This window comes from Dermacentor albipictus, chromosome 7 (assembly GCF_038994185.2).
Source record: "Dermacentor albipictus isolate Rhodes 1998 colony chromosome 7, USDA_Dalb.pri_finalv2, whole genome shotgun sequence".
NCBI classification, from domain to species: Eukaryota; Metazoa; Arthropoda; class Arachnida; order Ixodida; family Ixodidae; genus Dermacentor; species Dermacentor albipictus.
The window spans coordinates 91,999,718-92,018,948 of NC_091827.1; the positions used below are offsets into that span (position 1 = coordinate 91,999,718).

Genomic DNA, 19,231 nt, shown 5'->3' on the forward strand with positions numbered 1-19,231 from the left:
TTGTAAGAAACAGGATCATATAAACGAGGTTCTGCTGTATTCACCAAGAATTGTCTATTGTTATTTCTATGAATACGTAAATTTGCTGACAATCCTGTTGTTCTGAAGAAGCGTGGAAGTTACGACAGTACCAATACAAAATGTATTAAGTGTGTCAGAAAGTAGTAAGTGTGTTCCGGGGGTTGGCTTAGAGAAAGGGCCAGCCTAGATTCGAGTAAATACGGCATTTATATTCTGGTTACTTTGTTTTCTGAGTTAGGTTTCCACTGTTTAATGGATATATTGTACTTGTTATTTTGCATCCCTAGAACCCATGTAGGATCACTGTAAACATTTTTCCACTGGATATTCATCCGGACATAATGTTCCATCAAGCAGCTCCTACCACTTAACCATCTTTCAATAAACCAGACAACTTATCCTTTATGTGCTGCCTTTCCTTTTACAGTACTGAGGCCAGGCACGGATGTAGGTGACACATTTGGAGAACTTGAGCACCCCAACAAGCCTTCCCAAGTACAGTCAACTTCCATTATTTCAACCTTGACGGGACTAATGAAATTAATCAAATTATCCGGCGGCTCAAACTAAAAAAGAAGAGAAAAAAAAAACACCAAAGGACACCATGATCGGCAGCATTTTCTCGATTCTAAAATGCCCCAGAATCGAACGCGCACCCACTCTTTACCTGTTCCATGTAGAAAACTAACAGAGCAATGACATTAGACCGTCTAAACAATTTATAAATAAAACATGCACCCGATATTTTGCCAAGAAAAACTTAGCATGCTGCCAATTCTGGCAATAAGAAAAAGACAAAACCAACATACTTTAACTTCACAGAATAGAGATTTATTTACCTTAGTGGGCACGTCAAAACTTCTCGCCGATATGCCTTGCCCGAAAAAGCTGCTGACCCAGGCCAAATCCGAGGGGCACACACGTACCAAGCTTGCAGAACTCACGAACAGAACAATGTGCACCTCAGGCCACTTGGACCCTACCAGCTCGGCCGAGTCTGCCAAATGCTTTGTTGACTTCGGGTTGTAGGTTTTCTCTGTACTTACGTCTTTTCTTGCGTTCTATCCCAAAACTTACAAACAAGGTTCTGCTATTCCTGGGGTAAGCCGAAAATAGGCTTTTTCAGTGGGAAACGGCATGTGTGCAAAGCACTGACTGTGCCCTAAGTGCCACCAAGATGACAGCAAGATGACAGCCGCCACTAGGGGAGGCGCCAACTGCAGTCACCACTGGGGTAGGGATCACGCATGATGATCAGGCAAGTTCAAATTATCTGGCAAAGACTAAGTTCAGGATAGAAATAAACAAAGTTTAAGTCCATAGGAAGGTATCTGTGCCAGCCGAGACCTTCGATCAGGACTGAGTTAACCGAACAATCAAATTAACAGGAGTTGCATTAACAGAAGTCTATTGTATTAACATTCTAACCCCTTAATTTTCAGCTGAATTAATTTGCACCAATACTGCCAAGTACAAATCCTACTTTCTCATGCCGCACTTTTCCTTTGTTTGCTCTTCAGTAAAGAGTCGAGCACATAAGCTCACTCCATCAATATTTCATGGCTAAACGCTCTTGTAAATACAATTTAATGGTATGCATTTGTTTTGCTATCATGAGTGTAGAGGATATCACAGAATTTTATGCACTTTTGTGAAAACGCTTTGCTGGCACCTTACTTAATGTTTCTGCTGAATTCAATGTATAAACTATCTAATCAATATTTTTTAATGAGCACATTACATGAAAAAAATCTGCAAAATAAGAGAAACGTCAAGAACTCAACACACTTTTCTGGAAAAGGACTCAGGAGCTAAAGGCTTAAAATGTGCTGGGCAGACCACTTCTCAAAGCAAAGGCACCAGTATGTCTCCTGTTTATCTGAATACAGTGGAACCCCGTTCATACGTTTTTCACCGGACCGGAGAAAAAAAAAGTAACAGCCGGGAAAACGCAACAGTGAGGAAAGCTCCGAAAACAAATGAAAAAAGTGCAGCTTCAACTATAGACAATTTATTTCCACAGAGTGCGCTTAGGACTAGAATGGTGGCTAGAATCTTAGGTCTAGAATGGTGGCTTGCCGTTTCTTTCGCTCGCTCGAAATTGCCACACGTTTCTCAATAGCCTGGAAGGCCGCATTGCTGTCCGCGTCGCTGTGAGGTGCGACATACCTGCGGAGGAGGTCCAGAGCCGCGACGGCTTCTCCAAAGCTAGGATTCGGCAACTCCCCGGCATCATGTGGCTCGTGCTCCTCGCCGTCACCGCGCCACGGCAATGGCAACGAACAAAAAGATATCCGCAGGAAATTTTGCCCTCTTTGGTGCAATCATGCTAACGTGCTAACGATTGTTTAGTATTGATACGGAGCGCACGTGTCCGAGCAGCCCGGTTGCGCGCGGCGCGGCGTGGTTTCGCGAGAAATGTAAACAAGAGAGGAGAGCGGGCCCGATAGGCGGAGCAACGCCATGAGCAACGCCAACTTCCAGCTTTACTTTCGCTTCACAAAGAGTGACGTCAAGGCCTCTCCCGAGTTTCCTTCCTCTGTGAGTCGGCCCGTCCAAAAACCATGCGGTGACCGTAATCACAGTGATGATAGTGAGAGCATTTTTTACGAATGGCCACTTAGTGGCGGCCTCTCGAACTGGCGTGCGGCTTCTTGCAGCCAGTTCTATAGCCAAGCCCTGCCAAAACTCGTCAAAAGCCAAAATGGCGGTTGGAGCGCGTTGCTACTTTAAGGCACGTTTATAGTCCGACGTTATCGGCGCGCGGGTGAGCGTCATTCGCGGTCAGTCACGCTACGTCGGTTGCGCTGCGCCAGCCCAGATACCATCCCCTCTATACTTCAACGCTCGCGGCTTCGGCTGCTATGTTCGAAGCATGCGCAGAACGTTCGCCAAGTCGCGCGCCGTCCGCAAAAGCCGTCTGTGGAGTTACGTTGGCACCTTTTTCTTCGCGTGCAATGCATTGTGGTGTGAGAGTTCCGCCGACTCCAACGCGCGAATGGCTCACATTGGCGCCGGGCGCGTTGGAAGCTGCCGGTGCGCCCGACTATAGAGGGGTCGTTTTCGCCAAAGTGACGTAGCGTGCGCGCGCGTGGGCGTTACGTCGGACTATAAATGGCCCTCAAGCACAGGCGGGTTCGCGGTGCTAAGTTGCGACGTATCATGCGGGAACGTTTTCACAGCTACTACGTAAGAGCGGGGTTCCTTATACATTGGACCCTATGGAAGCTATGCTGGGACCGGATGAAAACGACGTAGCAGCCGGGAAAATGCAGCAGTGAGGAACGTAAGAGCGGGGTTCTACTGTACGAAGTGGAGGGGTGTCAGGATGGACCGAGATACGGGACCACACACCCTTGGTGTAGGTGCTCACGAGGCTGGCGAAGTGGCAGAGGCGCACCAGGGGGCTGAAGTTGGTCGGGTCAGGCACTTCAAGGGTTCGCAGCAGAGATCGCAAGCGCTCCGCCGCAAATCGCAGGGGCTTGCGCTCCAGGCACACCTGGGGTCACAAGAGCGGCAAAGTTCAAGCGGGTTGGTGATCCCCGTCATCATAAAGCTGAGCGCAGACTAGAGGAAGTCGAGTTAGACGCACATGTACACCCGGCGTCAAATGTTTACGGACCACATGATCGCCGAAAATGAAGAATTTCCAAGAGCTTTGCAACCGTACCCAGTAAAGCCACAAAACACTGCGTTGTGCAATTCTCATCATCTTGTGACTAATTAGCACTCGCAGAGGCGAAAGCCTTGCGAGTTCCTTCGTAGCACGACCGCAGTGCAAGACTTGCGCCTTTATCCAAGACATGCTTTTTAATACTGTGCCATTCTGTTGCCAGTCGGCTGATTGGCAACAGCCTCGCGATGTAGCCAGCGGGTTTGATGCCAGAGTGCGGGAGGACCACGTTAAGATCACTCTTCATCCACCTTCTGCCATGTTTGATATTGGGCACGCATTGCACCAAGTCAAAATGAAACTACTGTTTGCCACAACCACTGATGACAAAACCATGGTCACTACAGATACGATCATGAAAGGCGACTAGTAGTTCTGACGGCACACGGCCAATGCAGCGTTGCGTGCAGCGATAGACCCAAGAACAAAGGCTAGAAAGGCGCAAACAGGCATGAAGCGTTCATTCACATGTTAGTTCCTCTTGCTCCCATACGGTTTCTGCTAACCACTATGGCAATGCAGATTCTGCTGGTTCGTTTTGGTTGGACGCTGGCTCAACATTTGCTGGCTTGCATAGCACATTTTTGATGAGGCGTGGTCGCCATGGCCCGAAGTTGTTCGAATTAAGCAGTGGCTGTATACGTCCAAATTGTACCATTTCCCGATTAACAAGGGTGGAATCGCCGAGCTTTTTGTGTATGTGGCTGCGGAAATATTTAGATTTCTTTTTCAGTTACCACGATCCATAAACTTGTGACGCCAACTGAACACCCCCATCTATACGAGCACATATTTGCTTCCCTGTTTTCATCATGCAGTAGTTTATGACACCTGGGTTCCCACTAGCACGTGCTAGCTTTGACCGTAACGCATAACTGTAAAGCTATCTTTTCTACAAAGCAGTTTGCTAAGCTAAGCAAATTTTGAAAAGGGGCACCATGCTATGAACACCAGGAAATGCGACAAGATAAAAGAAATGTATGCATCCCTGGATGTCCTTTGTAATGTTCTCGTCACAAGTTATACAGCGCCCATGCTGCTTAGAAATCTTGCCAGTCTTTAGAAGAATCTTGGCAAGAAAACACAGCAACACTGTTCATTCCACTTGCTTTGCGGCACAGGGCCTCTCCTTACTCTAACATGCTCACACGGTATGCACTGGAAATAACGTGGCACTTTTGTCTTTCCCTGAGCACTAATCAACAGAGAAGTCAAGCCCACAGCAGTGCTTTCCGCAACAGCACCTGTCTTAAAGTTGGGCTGCCAACCATGTCGACAACTCTGTTACTGAACTGTCTATATGACCGCAAATTATACTGGGTGTTTCACCGAACACTTTCAAAAATCTTTTAAAAGTTGCCTGTGGCAGATATCACAATTCTAGTTCATGAGCGGCTCTACTCGAAGCAGCAGACAATACTTGCACAAAAAATTGAGATGCAAAGTTGACTGATTAATAAAAATGCACTAATTAAGTTTTAAGCAAATTACATCATGGCCCATATTACAATTACAAATTAAAGCCGCGGAGTTTCATGCACGTAGTTTCATACACTGAAGCACACAAATAACTGGAACACCAATGCATTTCTCCGCAAAGTTCGGGAATTTAAATCTCGAAACTGGTGTCGTCCTCAGAATTCGTTCCAAGTGAATCCGCCTTGCAAAGTCCACTGCTAGAATTTGTAAACTGCAATATAGGTCATAAGATAATTAGCTAAAAAGTTAATTAGTGGGTTCTCCTTAATTAGTCAATTTTGCCTTATATATTTTTGTGCAAGTAGTGTCCTCCCGTTCGAGTAGACCGGCTCTTCAACTAGAATTGAGCTATCTGCCGGAGGCAACCTTTAAAAAATTTTGAAAGTGTTTGCTGAAACACCCGGTGTGTTGCTCCAATAGGCTTACGAACCAAGCAACCAAGCTGCATTGCTTGGCATGCCCAGTGCATTTCGATGCGGCGTTTCCCCCACCTTCTGCAGGATGTCCTTGAGGAAGGCGGCGGGGCTCTCCTGCACCATGTGCTGTGCCCGCAGCCGCATCTTGACGTACTCCAGCAGGCGCCGCAGGAAGGCCACAAAGTGCTCCGCCAGACGAATGTTGCCCGGAACCGCCTCTACCCGGAGGAGGAAGCACGGCCCTCTGTCACTCACACTGGTCGTGCCAGGAACGAGAGAGGCACCAGAGGCCGCTTACCTTGCAGCACCTCATCGGGAAGAACTGGAAAAGAAAGACAGCTTGTTCATCACGTACATACACACCTTAAAAACTTGCAAAAATGAAAAATTAGATTTTGGCGTTTTCTTTTACATGCCAACACCACAATCTGATTAGGAGGCATGCTGTAGTGGGGCATTCTGGTATAGTTCTGACCATCTGGAGTTTTTTTAATGTGTCCCTAAATCTGAAAACATGGATGCTCTTGCATTCTGCCAAGATCCAAATATGGGTGCCAGAGTGAGGATTGAAACCGTGAACCCGGCAGCATGAACTCAGCAGTGTGGAACCATAGCCACTAAGCTACCGTCGTGGGTAACCCTCAAAAGTTTCACATGAGGGCAGTTCCAAACTGGTATGCAACAAATGATGTGTAATTAATTCTTGTAATGAATTATGCCTTCTGGTAAATCTGTAGTATAATGATTACTTTGCTTACTTGGTAACCCTCACTGTAATTCAATTACTTCATTGAGCAACATGTAACCAGTTTCATTTTTGACTAAACAGGCTTTAACAGATGACCCAGCCTTGTGCCTTTAAATTTAGCAGGAACAGCAGGGTCCAAAGGGATGAAAATATGCACATGGGTTACCTTCTTCCCGCAAGCAGCATCCTGCAGCTGTGCCTTCAATTACCTGGCAGGCTTGCAGGTTCGCCCATCTCTTTTGGAAATCAGACCTCTGAACCTTTTTCAAATAAGAAATTTATTTTTCTCTCTCTCTCTCGCCTGGAAACACGTCTAAGCGGCCTTCGTAGGCAGTAAGAGCTGCTGCAAATTGAAGCCAGTGATTTCGCAAGACGCCTCCTCCACTTGGAACAAATTTTGTAACTAGCACCAGCTTTGATATATCTGCACTCAAAATTGCTGTAAAAAGCACTGCTGTTTCTTCTACAAAACTACTTTTTGTGCATAGAAGCGCAAAAGTTACAGGATCACCAATGTTGTAGCATGCTTTGGGAAAGCATATCTCAAAACTGGTACCATTCTCGGGTTTTGTTCCAGATGGATATGACCTTTGAATTCTCCAGATACAATTCATAAACAACATGTTCTGTAAAGTAATTAGTTAAAAGTCATTTGGCAAAAATCATTAATTATTCAAATAATAAATTTGATTTCTTGAGGAAATAATGTTCGCCTCTGAGAGTATGCTATCTCAAGAAGTAGAATTGTGCAACATGCCACTGGTGATTTTTTAAAAATGCTGTTAATGATAAAACAAAAACACCCCATAAATGTTATTCATGCCTATTTTTGCAATCGTAACACACAAACAGTATTTTAGGGCTGAATAAGATGCAGCTTTAGATATTTTTCTGCATCGCAGATTTGCCGACTTTTTCAAGGAATGTTAACCTTTGCTGGCGTCTGTTACAATCAGTCGCTTAAGAGGAAGCTTTAGCTCGGGGGCTCCTATCTAAACACATGGGAAAAGAGAAATCGTTTTTCTTGGCAATCATTCAATCAAATTTGATGAAGTTTCTTGCATTTAAAGGAAAAAGTTAAGCTCTAGTAACTGTCAGGAGCGAATTTATGATTTAGGCTGTCAATTTTTAAATAAAAATTGTTAGAAGTCGGAAATTTTTAGCAAACAATACTGTGAAGTTTACAGCTCAGCAATGAAACATGATTTCACAATATTGCACATTGCATCTAATGGTACATCTAAAACAGGCAAAATTGATGTGTTATGCAAGGCTCCTAAATACATCACTAAAATAAAGTAGGACTTCTGCAGACGCCTCGTAAACAATGTAACAAATTCACATAAGATATCAGTTGGTGTATCAAATTTGCCAGCTTTGGATGCTCTAATGGATGTACTAGTTTACAGAACTACGACATCTGTTCTTGGTGCAGAGCTACAAATTTATAAACTTAGTGGTTCTATTTTTTTCAAGCTTACCAATTTTGAAAATACATGTACCTTTTAAAGAATTCAGGCCCTAAATAAACATTCCTCTTCCAACAGTCACCGAAATTTAACTTTCTCCTTCAAATGCAACACATTTCATTAAGATCGGCCCAGTGGTTATATCAAAAAAGCGCTTATGCATTTTACATGTATTTGAATAGGTGGCCTCGGACTTTGGCCCGAGCTAAAGCTTCTTCTTAAGTCTAAATGGCTAACTAGTGCTGTATAAAGGGCATAAGAAGGAGGTCTATAAATTATTGGCCAACAAATTCAAACTGCACTTTATAGTGTCACTGTAGATGCCTTTGCTAGAAAACGACAGAAGATTACCGAAATTTCTAAAAGCAATTCTTGAATTGAACTGAATTCTGGCATTTTATGTGCCAAAACCACGATTTGATTATGAGGAACACCGTAGTGGGTGACTCAGGATGAATTTTGGCCGCCAGAGACCTTTAACACACCAGAGCGCATGGGACACAGATGTTTTTGCATTTCACACCCATCGAAATGCGGCTGCTGTGGCCGGGATTCCCGCAACCTTGTGCTTCGCACCAAAATACCATAGCCGCTAAGCCACCGTGGTGGGTAAATCAGTTCTTAGTGAAGATAAACAACATATGAGGGGCTGCAGAGGACGCATTGAAAGGGCCAGGCCAGCTCATTCTATTTGAAGTATTTGTGCAAGTTTAATAAGATAGGGAGAAAAGTAATGTTAGAGTAATGGAATACTTTTTACTAATTTCTCATACTTTCATGGGGCAATAACTGGTAAGCGTAATCAATTACATATTTGAAATGATTAGTCGTAATTGGTTACATTTATTCTGTAACATAGTATACAAGTTTGAATGATTCGCAGGGTTATTAACTCATATCAGCCCACTGGGCTGTGAGGGATTCTACGAGAGAAGGCTATGGATTAAATTTGACCACCTTAAGTTTGTCAACATTCGCTTCCCTCTAAGTACACAAGAATCTTTGCAATCCATTTAAGTTGCACTGCAGTAACCGCAGCAGGGAATAGGACTCTTGACTTCACATTCTCAGGATGAGGCAACTATGACAGAGACAGACGACTCACAGACGCTTTGCAGCAATACCACAAGATCACGTTGGGTGGGAAAGCACACAGACCAGGGTTGGCGAGGATGAGGTCAGCCTCCCGGGCTTCCCGTGCCTCGCGAAGTCCTTCCAGCAGCTGCTCATACTCTGTGCGCAGCTTCTCGGCATCCTGCTCCTTCAACCTGCACAGGAGGAAAAGGTTCTGCCCCGGAGTTTTGCAAGGGCACGCGACATATCCCAGTCTGAGGGAAGGGACCCCTCCCGGAAGCGGCTCTGCTTCACCCATCACCTGATGCATCACGAGCATCTTGCTCGAATTCAGCACTATCAGCAAGACTACTAAATAGCACTCCCTTGCTGCATTAGGTGCTTGCAGGATTTGGATTTTGCATCACACTGCAACACTGCTTCATGCAAAAGAATGTTGGCATCAATGTTTGAAAGCAGCACGGAACTTACAAATGATGGGTTTATCAGAAAGAAAGCTTTATAGCTGAAGATAACTTTGTGCCAATCTGTTGACCCAACCCAGCACCACCATCTTTCCAAGGCAGTCGCTCTAGTGACTGAGCTAACAAGGAGGTTACCAGATGGCATGGTGAGGGTGAATTAAGCACTTACTTATTCCCCGCATTTTCTTACGTGAAGAAAAGCATCAACGCTTCTTATAAGTACTTCCACAGGAGGTCAGGGCATCTAAAATTAATTACACACCATTTGATACTTGAGGATGAAATTCACGAACTGTTATGAAAAACTGAATCTGGTCTCTGGCACAAAAGAGTATCTTTATGTCCATGTGTTCTTTCACTGCAAGTCTCTTCACTTGCAAATCAAACTGTTGAATATCTTATGGCAGCCTAATTAACGGTTGGTACTGTAGAGATGTCCACTGCAACTTCGGCACCTGAATTAATGCAGCCACACAAGTTTTTTGGAATATTCAGCCTCACTGGTCAGTGGCTTCCATGGCGTCTGAGTGTAGTACATGCTTGCGCACTTGTATTGCTTGTATTCTTTTCACCTGCCCTGCATTGTTCGTGTTTGAAGTTATGCTGACATTTCACTTAGAGTATAAGTAATTTGTGACAGTTTATTTCGTAATGAGCACTTTTATTTTTTTTTCTCCTCTTCTTTCATACTGTGCCTGAGTCATCAACTCCTGTTTTGGCACTTATGGTGACAGTATGGATAAATAAAATAAACACTGGTAAAACAAGGGGTGTCTCATGCTGGAGCATTCTCCCCATGGTGGGTGGTGGTGGTGGAAATGTTGAGAAAATAAAATAGCACTATTTAGTGCGCTATCAATATAAATTGGGTAGAAAATCAGGCAGTGAGAGAAGCCATTGTACCACAGGGTGCAAGACTTTTCATTAAAAGCAACGTCACCATTTTGAAACCATCATAAAAAGGAGAGGTCTGACCTTCAAGCAGCCATAGCACCATATTTCGCTGTGCAGAAATAAAACAAAAGAAGCGAACGAAATAAGAAAAAACAAGATAGCATCATAGCATCATCATTCATTACTGCTGCCAAGCGGACAGAGGAAGCACTCCTATTGGCTGATGGAGATTTGAATCACCAGCACGTGTTTCGTGCATGTTATCACAGTGTATTTACTTTATCCTGACGAAGTTTGGCAATCACAGTAGGATGCGCCGCTGTCTCGCATTAAATGAACAATCGGTCAACTTACAATTCAAAATGGTGGAACAGTCATATGGGTAAAAAAGAGAGAGAGAGGCCCTAGGGTGTAAAAGAAATCTAACTTTGACTGCACTAGTAAAGCAACTTTGGCAATGCTGCAGTGCTCGTGATGGTCTAAACGTCTTATTAGCAGCCTTTAAATAGCTCCTAAGCACACAAACTGCGCACCTAGTGGTTAGCGGATATGACAAAAGTCCTGGCATGTCTCCTCTCAGATTTTTCAATGTGCCACGGGCAGCATCTCATCTCTGATGCGGTGCATTAACGCTCACTTCTGGTGAGCGGTAATGGCAGCACTTTTGATGCGTTCGCATTGTTAGGGTCCTTCACACACTTTTCAGGGGCTAGCTATCGATCTCTATGTACGCATGTTTGTGTCTAACCGTTTCCCCGCCTTCCTCAACCACTGTGTAGTCCGTGGCCGAACGGGTACTACATCTGGCTGCTGTGCCGAGGGAACAGAGTTCGAAGCGAACTGCTGGAACAACTCGAGTCACTAAGTATGCGGCAATGTGCACACACGTACTGGTCCTCAATAGACCTCCTTCATGCCAACAAGGGTCGATAGGTATGTGCCAGCAGGTGTGTGGTGGCATTCAATGAACCTCTATGACGCCTGCTTGAGTAGCTGGGTATGTGCCACTCTACAGTGATGAAAAAGATCCCTTAAATTTCTCCGATGCTGAGCAGAATCAAACCTTCGTCACAAGCAACCTGACGCATTAGCAGGCTGCGCCGTGAATGCACTGGGTACAGTCGAACCTTGGTATATCGGACCCTGATATAACAAATTCTTGCGTATAACAAACAGCTGTAAAATCCCCCTCAAGAATTTTGTACCAATGTTTTTATTTTATATATCGAATTATTGATATACCTAACTATTTCACAATACCCTTCGAGTTCGATATATCCCGGTTCCACTGTATGTTCTGCTCTTCAATGAACATCTCGCCAACATGTGTCACTGAGTATGGGGCACTGAGTGTGGGACAAGCAAGGGAACAATTCTCAGCATTTGCAGGCACCGGCACGCCACACTTCTCGTCTTGGAGACCACACGTGAACTTCTTGGCAGTACCACTAGATGGCACAGCGTGTACAAAAATAACCGCAGGTGAGGAGCGCGGTGGCCGCATGACATGCTTCTCAGTGTTGGCACGTGTTGGTGCGCCATGAATACTGGAGGCCACATGCAGGCTTTGTGGCGGTGGCGCTAGATGGTACCGAGTGTTCTTAGGGAAGCACAGAATAGGAGTCCTAATACGGCACACCCCTCATACGTAACTTGTTTCAACGGTGGCAATACACTGTGTCACTATATTGATTCCATGCGAAATGCATTACCGTCGACAGTCCTCGTGGGATGGGCTCTGCCGAATTTTTTTTCTACCTATATCAGCATCAAAAACTGCTCTTGCTATCCTTTCATGATGCATCCACTCACACCTCAAACATAGCATTTTGCATGGGAGTTGCTCTATGTACACTATCCGAAACTGCACTTTTTATGCAGCCTAAAGCTTTGTTGCATTCACTCTAAGTAACTAAAGTATGTCACCATAATCATCATCAGCTTACTTACGTGTGGTGCCCAGTGTATTAATGGCCTTTCCAAACAGTCGCCCATAGTTCATCTTGAGTCATCCGACTCCACTCTACACCTACGAATTGCCTCATCTCATCACACCACCTAATCCATTGCTATACTAAAATGCATTTCTCTTCCTTTGGCCCCCCCATTCTATTACTCTTGTTAACTGTTAACAAACCACTGGGTATCTGCTCTATGCATTACGTGACCTGCTTAATTTCTCATCTTCTTAATTTCAATTACTGTAACCCCTTCAGGCACTGTCCGCACAATTGTGGATACCACAGTAGTGCATCGAGAGATGAAAAAAAAATTGCACAGAAACTATCAACGATGATTGTCAATGTAAGCAAATAGCCAAATGCTTCTAGAAAGCTATTCCCTGTATTAAAGAAATGATGGACTTGAAGGCGCATATCATATATAGTACTCGGGTAATGAACATGCTTGCATAATAAATGCATCCTCATAATCGCATCCCCAAGTTTGTTCCGACACAGCCCGTGCCTGAATGGCCGTGCTAAGATTTTGCAGTGTGAACTGTTGTGGGCTTGTGGGTGAAAAAAAAATCAGGCAGACACTGGCGCCTGGTGTCCACAAATTGCATTTTTAGCCGAACCCGCTCAATCAGGCGAATCTGAGGCCCATCTACGGGAGCCACGAAGAAAAAGCGTGCCGTGGGAAGCGTGCATAACGAGCACGCAAGGAGAATCGAGAAGGAAAGCACAGCATGGAGGAGTGTGTCACTGCTTTCAAATTATCAAGGGGCTTTAGGCCTATCCAGTGTTGCCTCGTTAGTCAGTGACCAAAGTTAGTTTGGTGCCAAGTCAAAAACACGCTTCACAGTGGCTGTATGCAGAAGGCACTTGGAAAGTGAAGAAACCACCTCGACAAAGAAAGTTGGGGCCCGGATGGCATGTGCAACAGTCGAATGGCGGCAACTTGGTTTGCAATCAGCGTGTTTTCGACACTGTGCCCATGCATTAATCTGCAATATGGAACGAGGTACCATATGGTGTGCACAATTTTTCTTGCCATTCTACATAAGTTCAGTGGCGTTGGCGGCACAGTGCCATGAGAAAGTCCAAATAATCAAGCAGGTCTCAAAAATTAGTAATTGCCAACTTACTTTACCCTTTTTTTTTTCTGTGCTCTCTTGTCTGCTTCATACAAAGACCGTGGGTTCTTCGTCATTAAACTTTCAGTATTCACAAATTTAAATGGAGAAAAACATCCCAGTCACGTAGTTCGCTTATCGAACACGTGCGGCTGTTCTGTCTCCATGCTTTGCATGTGCAAAACCTCTAAAAATGCTCTATTGGTTATGGTGTGGAATCACTTACAGTGCAGATACTCGCAACTCCAGCAACTTATAAGCAGTCTATGCTGTAATCAACAGCAGAATACTAATTGCATGCTGCTTTCAACATTTGGCCATATTGTACAACTGGTAATGAGGGGTTGTTCGTGCCAGCTACGGTAACTCCTAATGAAAGACTCGTGACGTGACACAACACATTCTCTGTAAGTGCAATTCACACAGAACTGGAAGGGTCAGCACAGTGATGGCACGCAAAAGATGATGAGAAAAGAAAATATGTCACAGAGACAGACGACATAGCAGCACAGGCCCTGACACAAGACCCCTCAACATACAAAAGGCACACGAAATAGCAGACTCACTCCTTGATGGTATGCTCAAGGTTGTCAATGTTCTCCATACTCCCTTCAATGGTCCGCTTGTTCAGGCGCACACTCATGGACTCGATGCACACATTGTCTGTACAAAAGACGTCACACTTGTAAACTCTCGAGCTGTAGTAACACAGTCAGCAGCTCATAAGCACACGGATATAAGTATTTTTAATAAAATACACTAAGATCTGCTGTTACCACATTTCACGCCGACACTATGTACTTTATTACTTCTCGTATCTTGTTATTAGACACTTACCTTCACCTGAGTGGCACCGCTACGAACTAACAATGTTAAGCTGTTGCAAACAGTTGGTAACCAAGTGTGGTGGAACAAAGGATGTCTAAGACAGGAGCTAACCTTGGCTACAGAGACATCCCTTGTTCTACCACGGCTTGAAGTAGCCTCCGTCGTCCTGTCAATGCCTGCCTTGTAGACACCCAATTTTTAATGGGTAATTCACAAAGACTTCTTTCCTATACAAGTATAATTTTATCTTTAATTATATATGGGAGAGAATGCAGGTTGTTTGTAAAACACTTTTATGCTTTAGTACCAATACCAAAAAGTCCGTGCAACTTGGCACTTCGCCCACTTTCACCGTGCAAAAAGAAGGTTGGGGCACAGCTGAGCGGATAGCCTTGCTCTTTTTGCTACCGGCTGTACCGCTCTTTAAATAATGGGAAGTAAGCCTCTTTACGTGTATCATCATCATCATCAGACTATTGTATGTCCACTGCAGGACGAAAGCTGTGATCCCTGTGATCTCCCATTACCTCTGTCCTGCGCCAACCCATTCCAACTAGCGCCTGAAAATTTGCTAATTTCATCACCCCACCCAGTCTTCTGCCATCCTCGACTGCATTTTCCTTCTCTTGGCACCCATTCTGTAAGCCCGATCGTCCAGTGGTTATCTAATCTACGCATTACATTACATGCCCAGCTCCATTTTTTTTCTCTTAATGTCATTTAGAATAACGGCTATCCCCGTTTGCTCCCTGATCCACACCACTCTCTTCCCGTCTCTTAAGGTTACGCCTAATGTTCTTCATTCCATCGCTCTTTGTGCGGTCCTTAACTTGTTCTCGAGCTTATATGTATGTTACTGTATACTATAACTAGGCCTCACCATGTCTTACAATGTTAACAATACACGAGAAGATTTCTAGGTCGTATAGTGCCAGCTTCCCCATAATTGGACCAGTATGAGAGAAGCAAGTGAGCATACAGCAAATAAACATGTCAATCCGGGGCTGTGTTAAGCTCATGATTAACTTAAAAAATGTGCTTCCTGTGCCTGTACAAGTGCAAGGTAACACTGAGATTTCTCACCAACAGGAATTTACAGAACGGGAAACTGTGTACCCTTGCAGAAACCAGGCTCCAGACAACAGCAGCAAGCGAAAGTGCTCGTTCAGCCCCACCCCCCCACCTCTACATTTGAGGTACGCGCAGTTGACTACAAACTAAAAGTTTTCGGGTTCGAGCTGTGGTAGCTACATAATTCATTGGCAACGAAATAAAAATACTTTAAACAACTGCCTTTTTTGAAGCTAGACTGACACATGACTTTAACAGTGAAGCTGTACGTGGCTAGGTTCTCATGAAAAATGTGTCTGTGTGCAAAAGCCGTGTAGAATGGAAAAAAAATATACAGGTTGTCCCACATAGCTTCAGCCAATGCTATAAAAATGAAAGGCACTCTGGACGTGAGTTGAACCAAATGCATAATGTTGGTACTGGCCTAGAGTTACTCAGGCTATTTTTATTTGCCCCTTAACTAACGGATTAGTTATGTTTAATTAATCAACTTTTTAAGTATTAGCTGCAGACCCCAAGTGTGATACGCAAAGTTGTACGGCACCTTGAGAAACCTCTAAAAAAATTGTTTCCAATGCGTTATATCTCACGTGGTCCTTTCTTCCACATTCCAAAGAAAGCCCACAAATACGAGAGTCCTTTAAAAAAGCTTAGTCTGCCTATTACTACGCACAGCTGTAAGCAACTGTGACAAGCATAAGCTGGAACTATTAACTCTGAACATGACCGATGGTCGTACTTTATAGCCGCTCTTACTATTTCTAATTCTTTTTGCTCTCTGTCATTGGCTTGCAGAGGTGAAATCCTGCACTGCCATTATTACTGTGAGTGGCGAGTTGGTGCAACGGATGACAAGAAATGCACAAGATGGCAAGAAAATAACTGCTACAAAGTAACCAGCATCTCTATATTGTAACGCACAATTGAGTGATGGTGTTTTAATCGCTTTACCTTGGGCGAACTTGTGCCCGACACACAGCTAAACAAGAGCTTCACAGGAGCGTCCGCAGTCTTTTCGCAAGAGACCCGCACCTCTTCTTCTTCCCTCGTGTCCCGCGCTCATGACACGCTGCTCCGATGCGCGTGCCTTGCGAGCCCGTGTTGCCCGCTTTAGTGCCGCTATCTTTCGCAGGTAGCAGTAAACAACTGCACGAACGCAGGAGGCGGCTGGCGCGCTTAATTTGAAATCATCTTGTGTCATTGTCCCCCTTCCAAGAGTGCATCGTCCCGATGCTCATACAGAGGGTGGTGATTTCTAGGCTGTCATGATTTCGCAACGCTTGTAGGCGGAAGCACTTATTGCCTGTCGTAGTACGGTTTCATTCTGACGACGTGGACGATTTCTGTGCGATGCCGCTGTCGTGATGAGGTTACTTGACCTTCTGGAGCAACTTCGTAGTTCAACGGACTAATTCGGCGAATTATCCTATATGGGCCGAAGTAACGACGAAGAAGCTTCTCGGATAGGCCGCGCATCCGTACGGGAGTCCACACCCATACTTTGTCTCCAGGTGCATACTGGACGTCTCTTCGTCGCACGTTGTATCGGTCCGCGTCGGTTTGCTGTTGCTGCTGGATGCGGTGTCGCGCCAGCTGCCGTGCTTCTTCAGCTCTTTATGTGAAGTCGCTGACGTCATTGTCATTTTCAGAGGTCTCATCTACTGGTAGCATTGCATCTAAGGTTGTGGTGACGGTCCGGCCAAAAACGAGTTGGAAAGGTGTCATTTGAGTCGTCTCTTGCACAGCGGTATTGTACGCGAACGTTGCGTACGGTAGTATCCTGTCCCATGTTCGGTGCTCCATGTCCACGTATATTGACAGCATATCAGTCAGCGTTCTGTTGAGTCGCTCAGTCAGTCCATTTGTCTGCGGATGATATGGCGTGGTTTTGCGGTGACTGGTGTGCGTCAATTTCATAATGGACTGTGTCAAGCGGGCAGTAAATATGGTTCCTCGGTCCGTGATGAGGACTTTAGGGGCGCCGTGCCGTAGTACTATGTTAGTGACAAAAAAATCAGCTACTTCACTGGCCGTTCCCTTGACAAGAGACCCTGTCTCGGCATATCGAGTTAGGTAGTCAGTTGCAACTACGATCCAACGCTTTCCTGACGACGATGTGGGAAAGGGGCCAAGTAAGTCCATTCCAACTTGTGCGAATGGAGTTTCCGGTGGCTGTATCGGTTGTAGGAGACCTGCTGGCTTGAATGGTGGTATTTTACGTCTCTGACAGTCCCGGCAGGTTCTTACGTAGTGCTGCACAGAATTCAATAACTTTGGCCAGTAATATTTCATGCGGATGCGTGCGAATGTTCTGCTCACTCCTAAATGTCCTGCTGCTGGCTCGTCGTGGCATGCTTCCAATATCTCGAGTCGTAACTTTGAAGGTACGACGAGCAGAAATGTCTCTGCACTATGTTCAAAATTTCGTTTGTACAGGACATTATTTCTCAGGACGAACGACGACAAGCTGCGGACAAAAGCTCGTGGAATGTCGACAGGATGTCCTTCTAGGTAATCAATGAGCAGGCGTAACTCCGCGTCGGATCGCTGATGCTGAGCCATTTGTGATGTTGTTACAGCTCCGAGGAAAGGGCAATCCTGTTCATTTTCCCTAAGCATAGATTCCGTGTATTCAATCGGGGCACGGGACAAGCAATCTGCATCACTGTGCTTGTGACCGGACTTGTATACGACCGTTATATCGTATTCCTGCAGCCGTAGACTCCACCTTGCCAGCCGTCCAGATGGATCTTTGAGATTCGCCAGCCAGCACAACGAATGATGGTCGCTGATAGCTCGGAATGGTCGGCCATATAAGTATGGTCTAAACTTGCTGATGGCCCATATCACCGCGAGGCATTCTTTTTCTGTTGCTGAGTAGTTCATTTCAGCCTTCGAAAGTGTTCGACTGGCATACGCAATGACTCGTTCCTCTCCGTTTTGCCACTGAATGAGGACAGCACCGAGACCTAAATTGCTTGCGTCTGTGTGAATGTCAGTTTCGGCTTCCTCGTCGAAATGAGCAAGAACTGGGTGGTTCTGAAGACGCTTTCGGAGCTCATTGAAAGCATTCTCCTGCTCATTCAACCAGACGAAAGGCGCGTCTTCCTTTGTTAGCCGCGTTAGTGGTTCGGCGATTCTTGAAAAATTTTTCACAAAGCGTCTGTAGTAGGCGCAAAGTCCTGAGAATCGCCTAACAGCCTTTTTGTCGGTTGGTTTCGGAAATTTCTCCACTGCCGCAGTCTTCTCAGGGTCCGGGCGAATGCCTTCTGAACTGACAACATGGCCGAGGAAAAGAAGCTCGCGAAAGCCAAAATGACATTTCTGCGGTTTTATCGTCAGACCTGCTGACCTAATCGCTTCCATCACAGCCCGCAGACGTTCTACATGCTGCTCGAAGGTGGTAGAAAAAACCACGACATCGTCAAGATAAACGAGACAGGTTTGCCATTTCAGACCAGTGAGCACAGTGTCCATCATCCGCTGAAATGTGGCAGGTGCGGAACAAAGGCCGAATGGGAGCACTTTGAACTCGTACAGACCGTCTGGCGTCACAAACGCCGTCTTTTCACTATCTCGTTCGTCCGCTTCTATCTGCCAGTAGCCGCTTTTGAGGTCCAGGGAGGAAAAGAATTTGGCATCTCGTAGTCTATCTAGAGTGTCATCGATTCTTGGAAGTGGGTACACATCCCGCTTTGTGACGGCGTTCAGCTTTCGGTAATCAATGCAGAAGCGCAAGGTTTGATCCTTTTTCTTTACAAGTACCACAGGCGACGCCCACGGACTTGCCGATGGCTGAATTACGTCGTCTTCGAGCATTTCCTTAACTTGACTTCCGATGGCTTCCCTCTCTTTTGGTGACACTCGGTAGGGATGCTGGCAAATAGGCCTCACTGATTCATCAACAATTATCCGATGTTTGGCAATAGATGTCCGCCGGACTTTGGATGACACTGAAAAACATTCGGCAAATTCTCTTACGAGGGTCACTATTTGCTCCTTCTGTCTGGGCGATAGG

General features: G+C 45.3%; 1 protein-coding gene across 1 annotated transcript in view; it reads right to left on the reverse strand.

Moving 5' to 3' along the window:
- Xpd (general transcription and DNA repair factor IIH helicase subunit Xpd) overlaps window positions 1-19,231 on the reverse strand; it is an 88,771-nt gene that overhangs the window by 36,979 nt on the left and 32,561 nt on the right. Inside the window, exons 10-14 of the mRNA XM_070522465.1 lie at window positions 13,881-13,977; window positions 8,965-9,074; window positions 5,888-5,911; window positions 5,665-5,807; window positions 3,376-3,520 (exon numbers count right to left, since the gene is read on the reverse strand). Coding sequence (XP_070378566.1) covers window positions 3,376-3,520; window positions 5,665-5,807; window positions 5,888-5,911; window positions 8,965-9,074; window positions 13,881-13,977 — 519 coding nt within the window. The remainder of the gene's footprint in view (window positions 1-3,375; window positions 3,521-5,664; window positions 5,808-5,887; window positions 5,912-8,964; window positions 9,075-13,880; window positions 13,978-19,231) is intronic.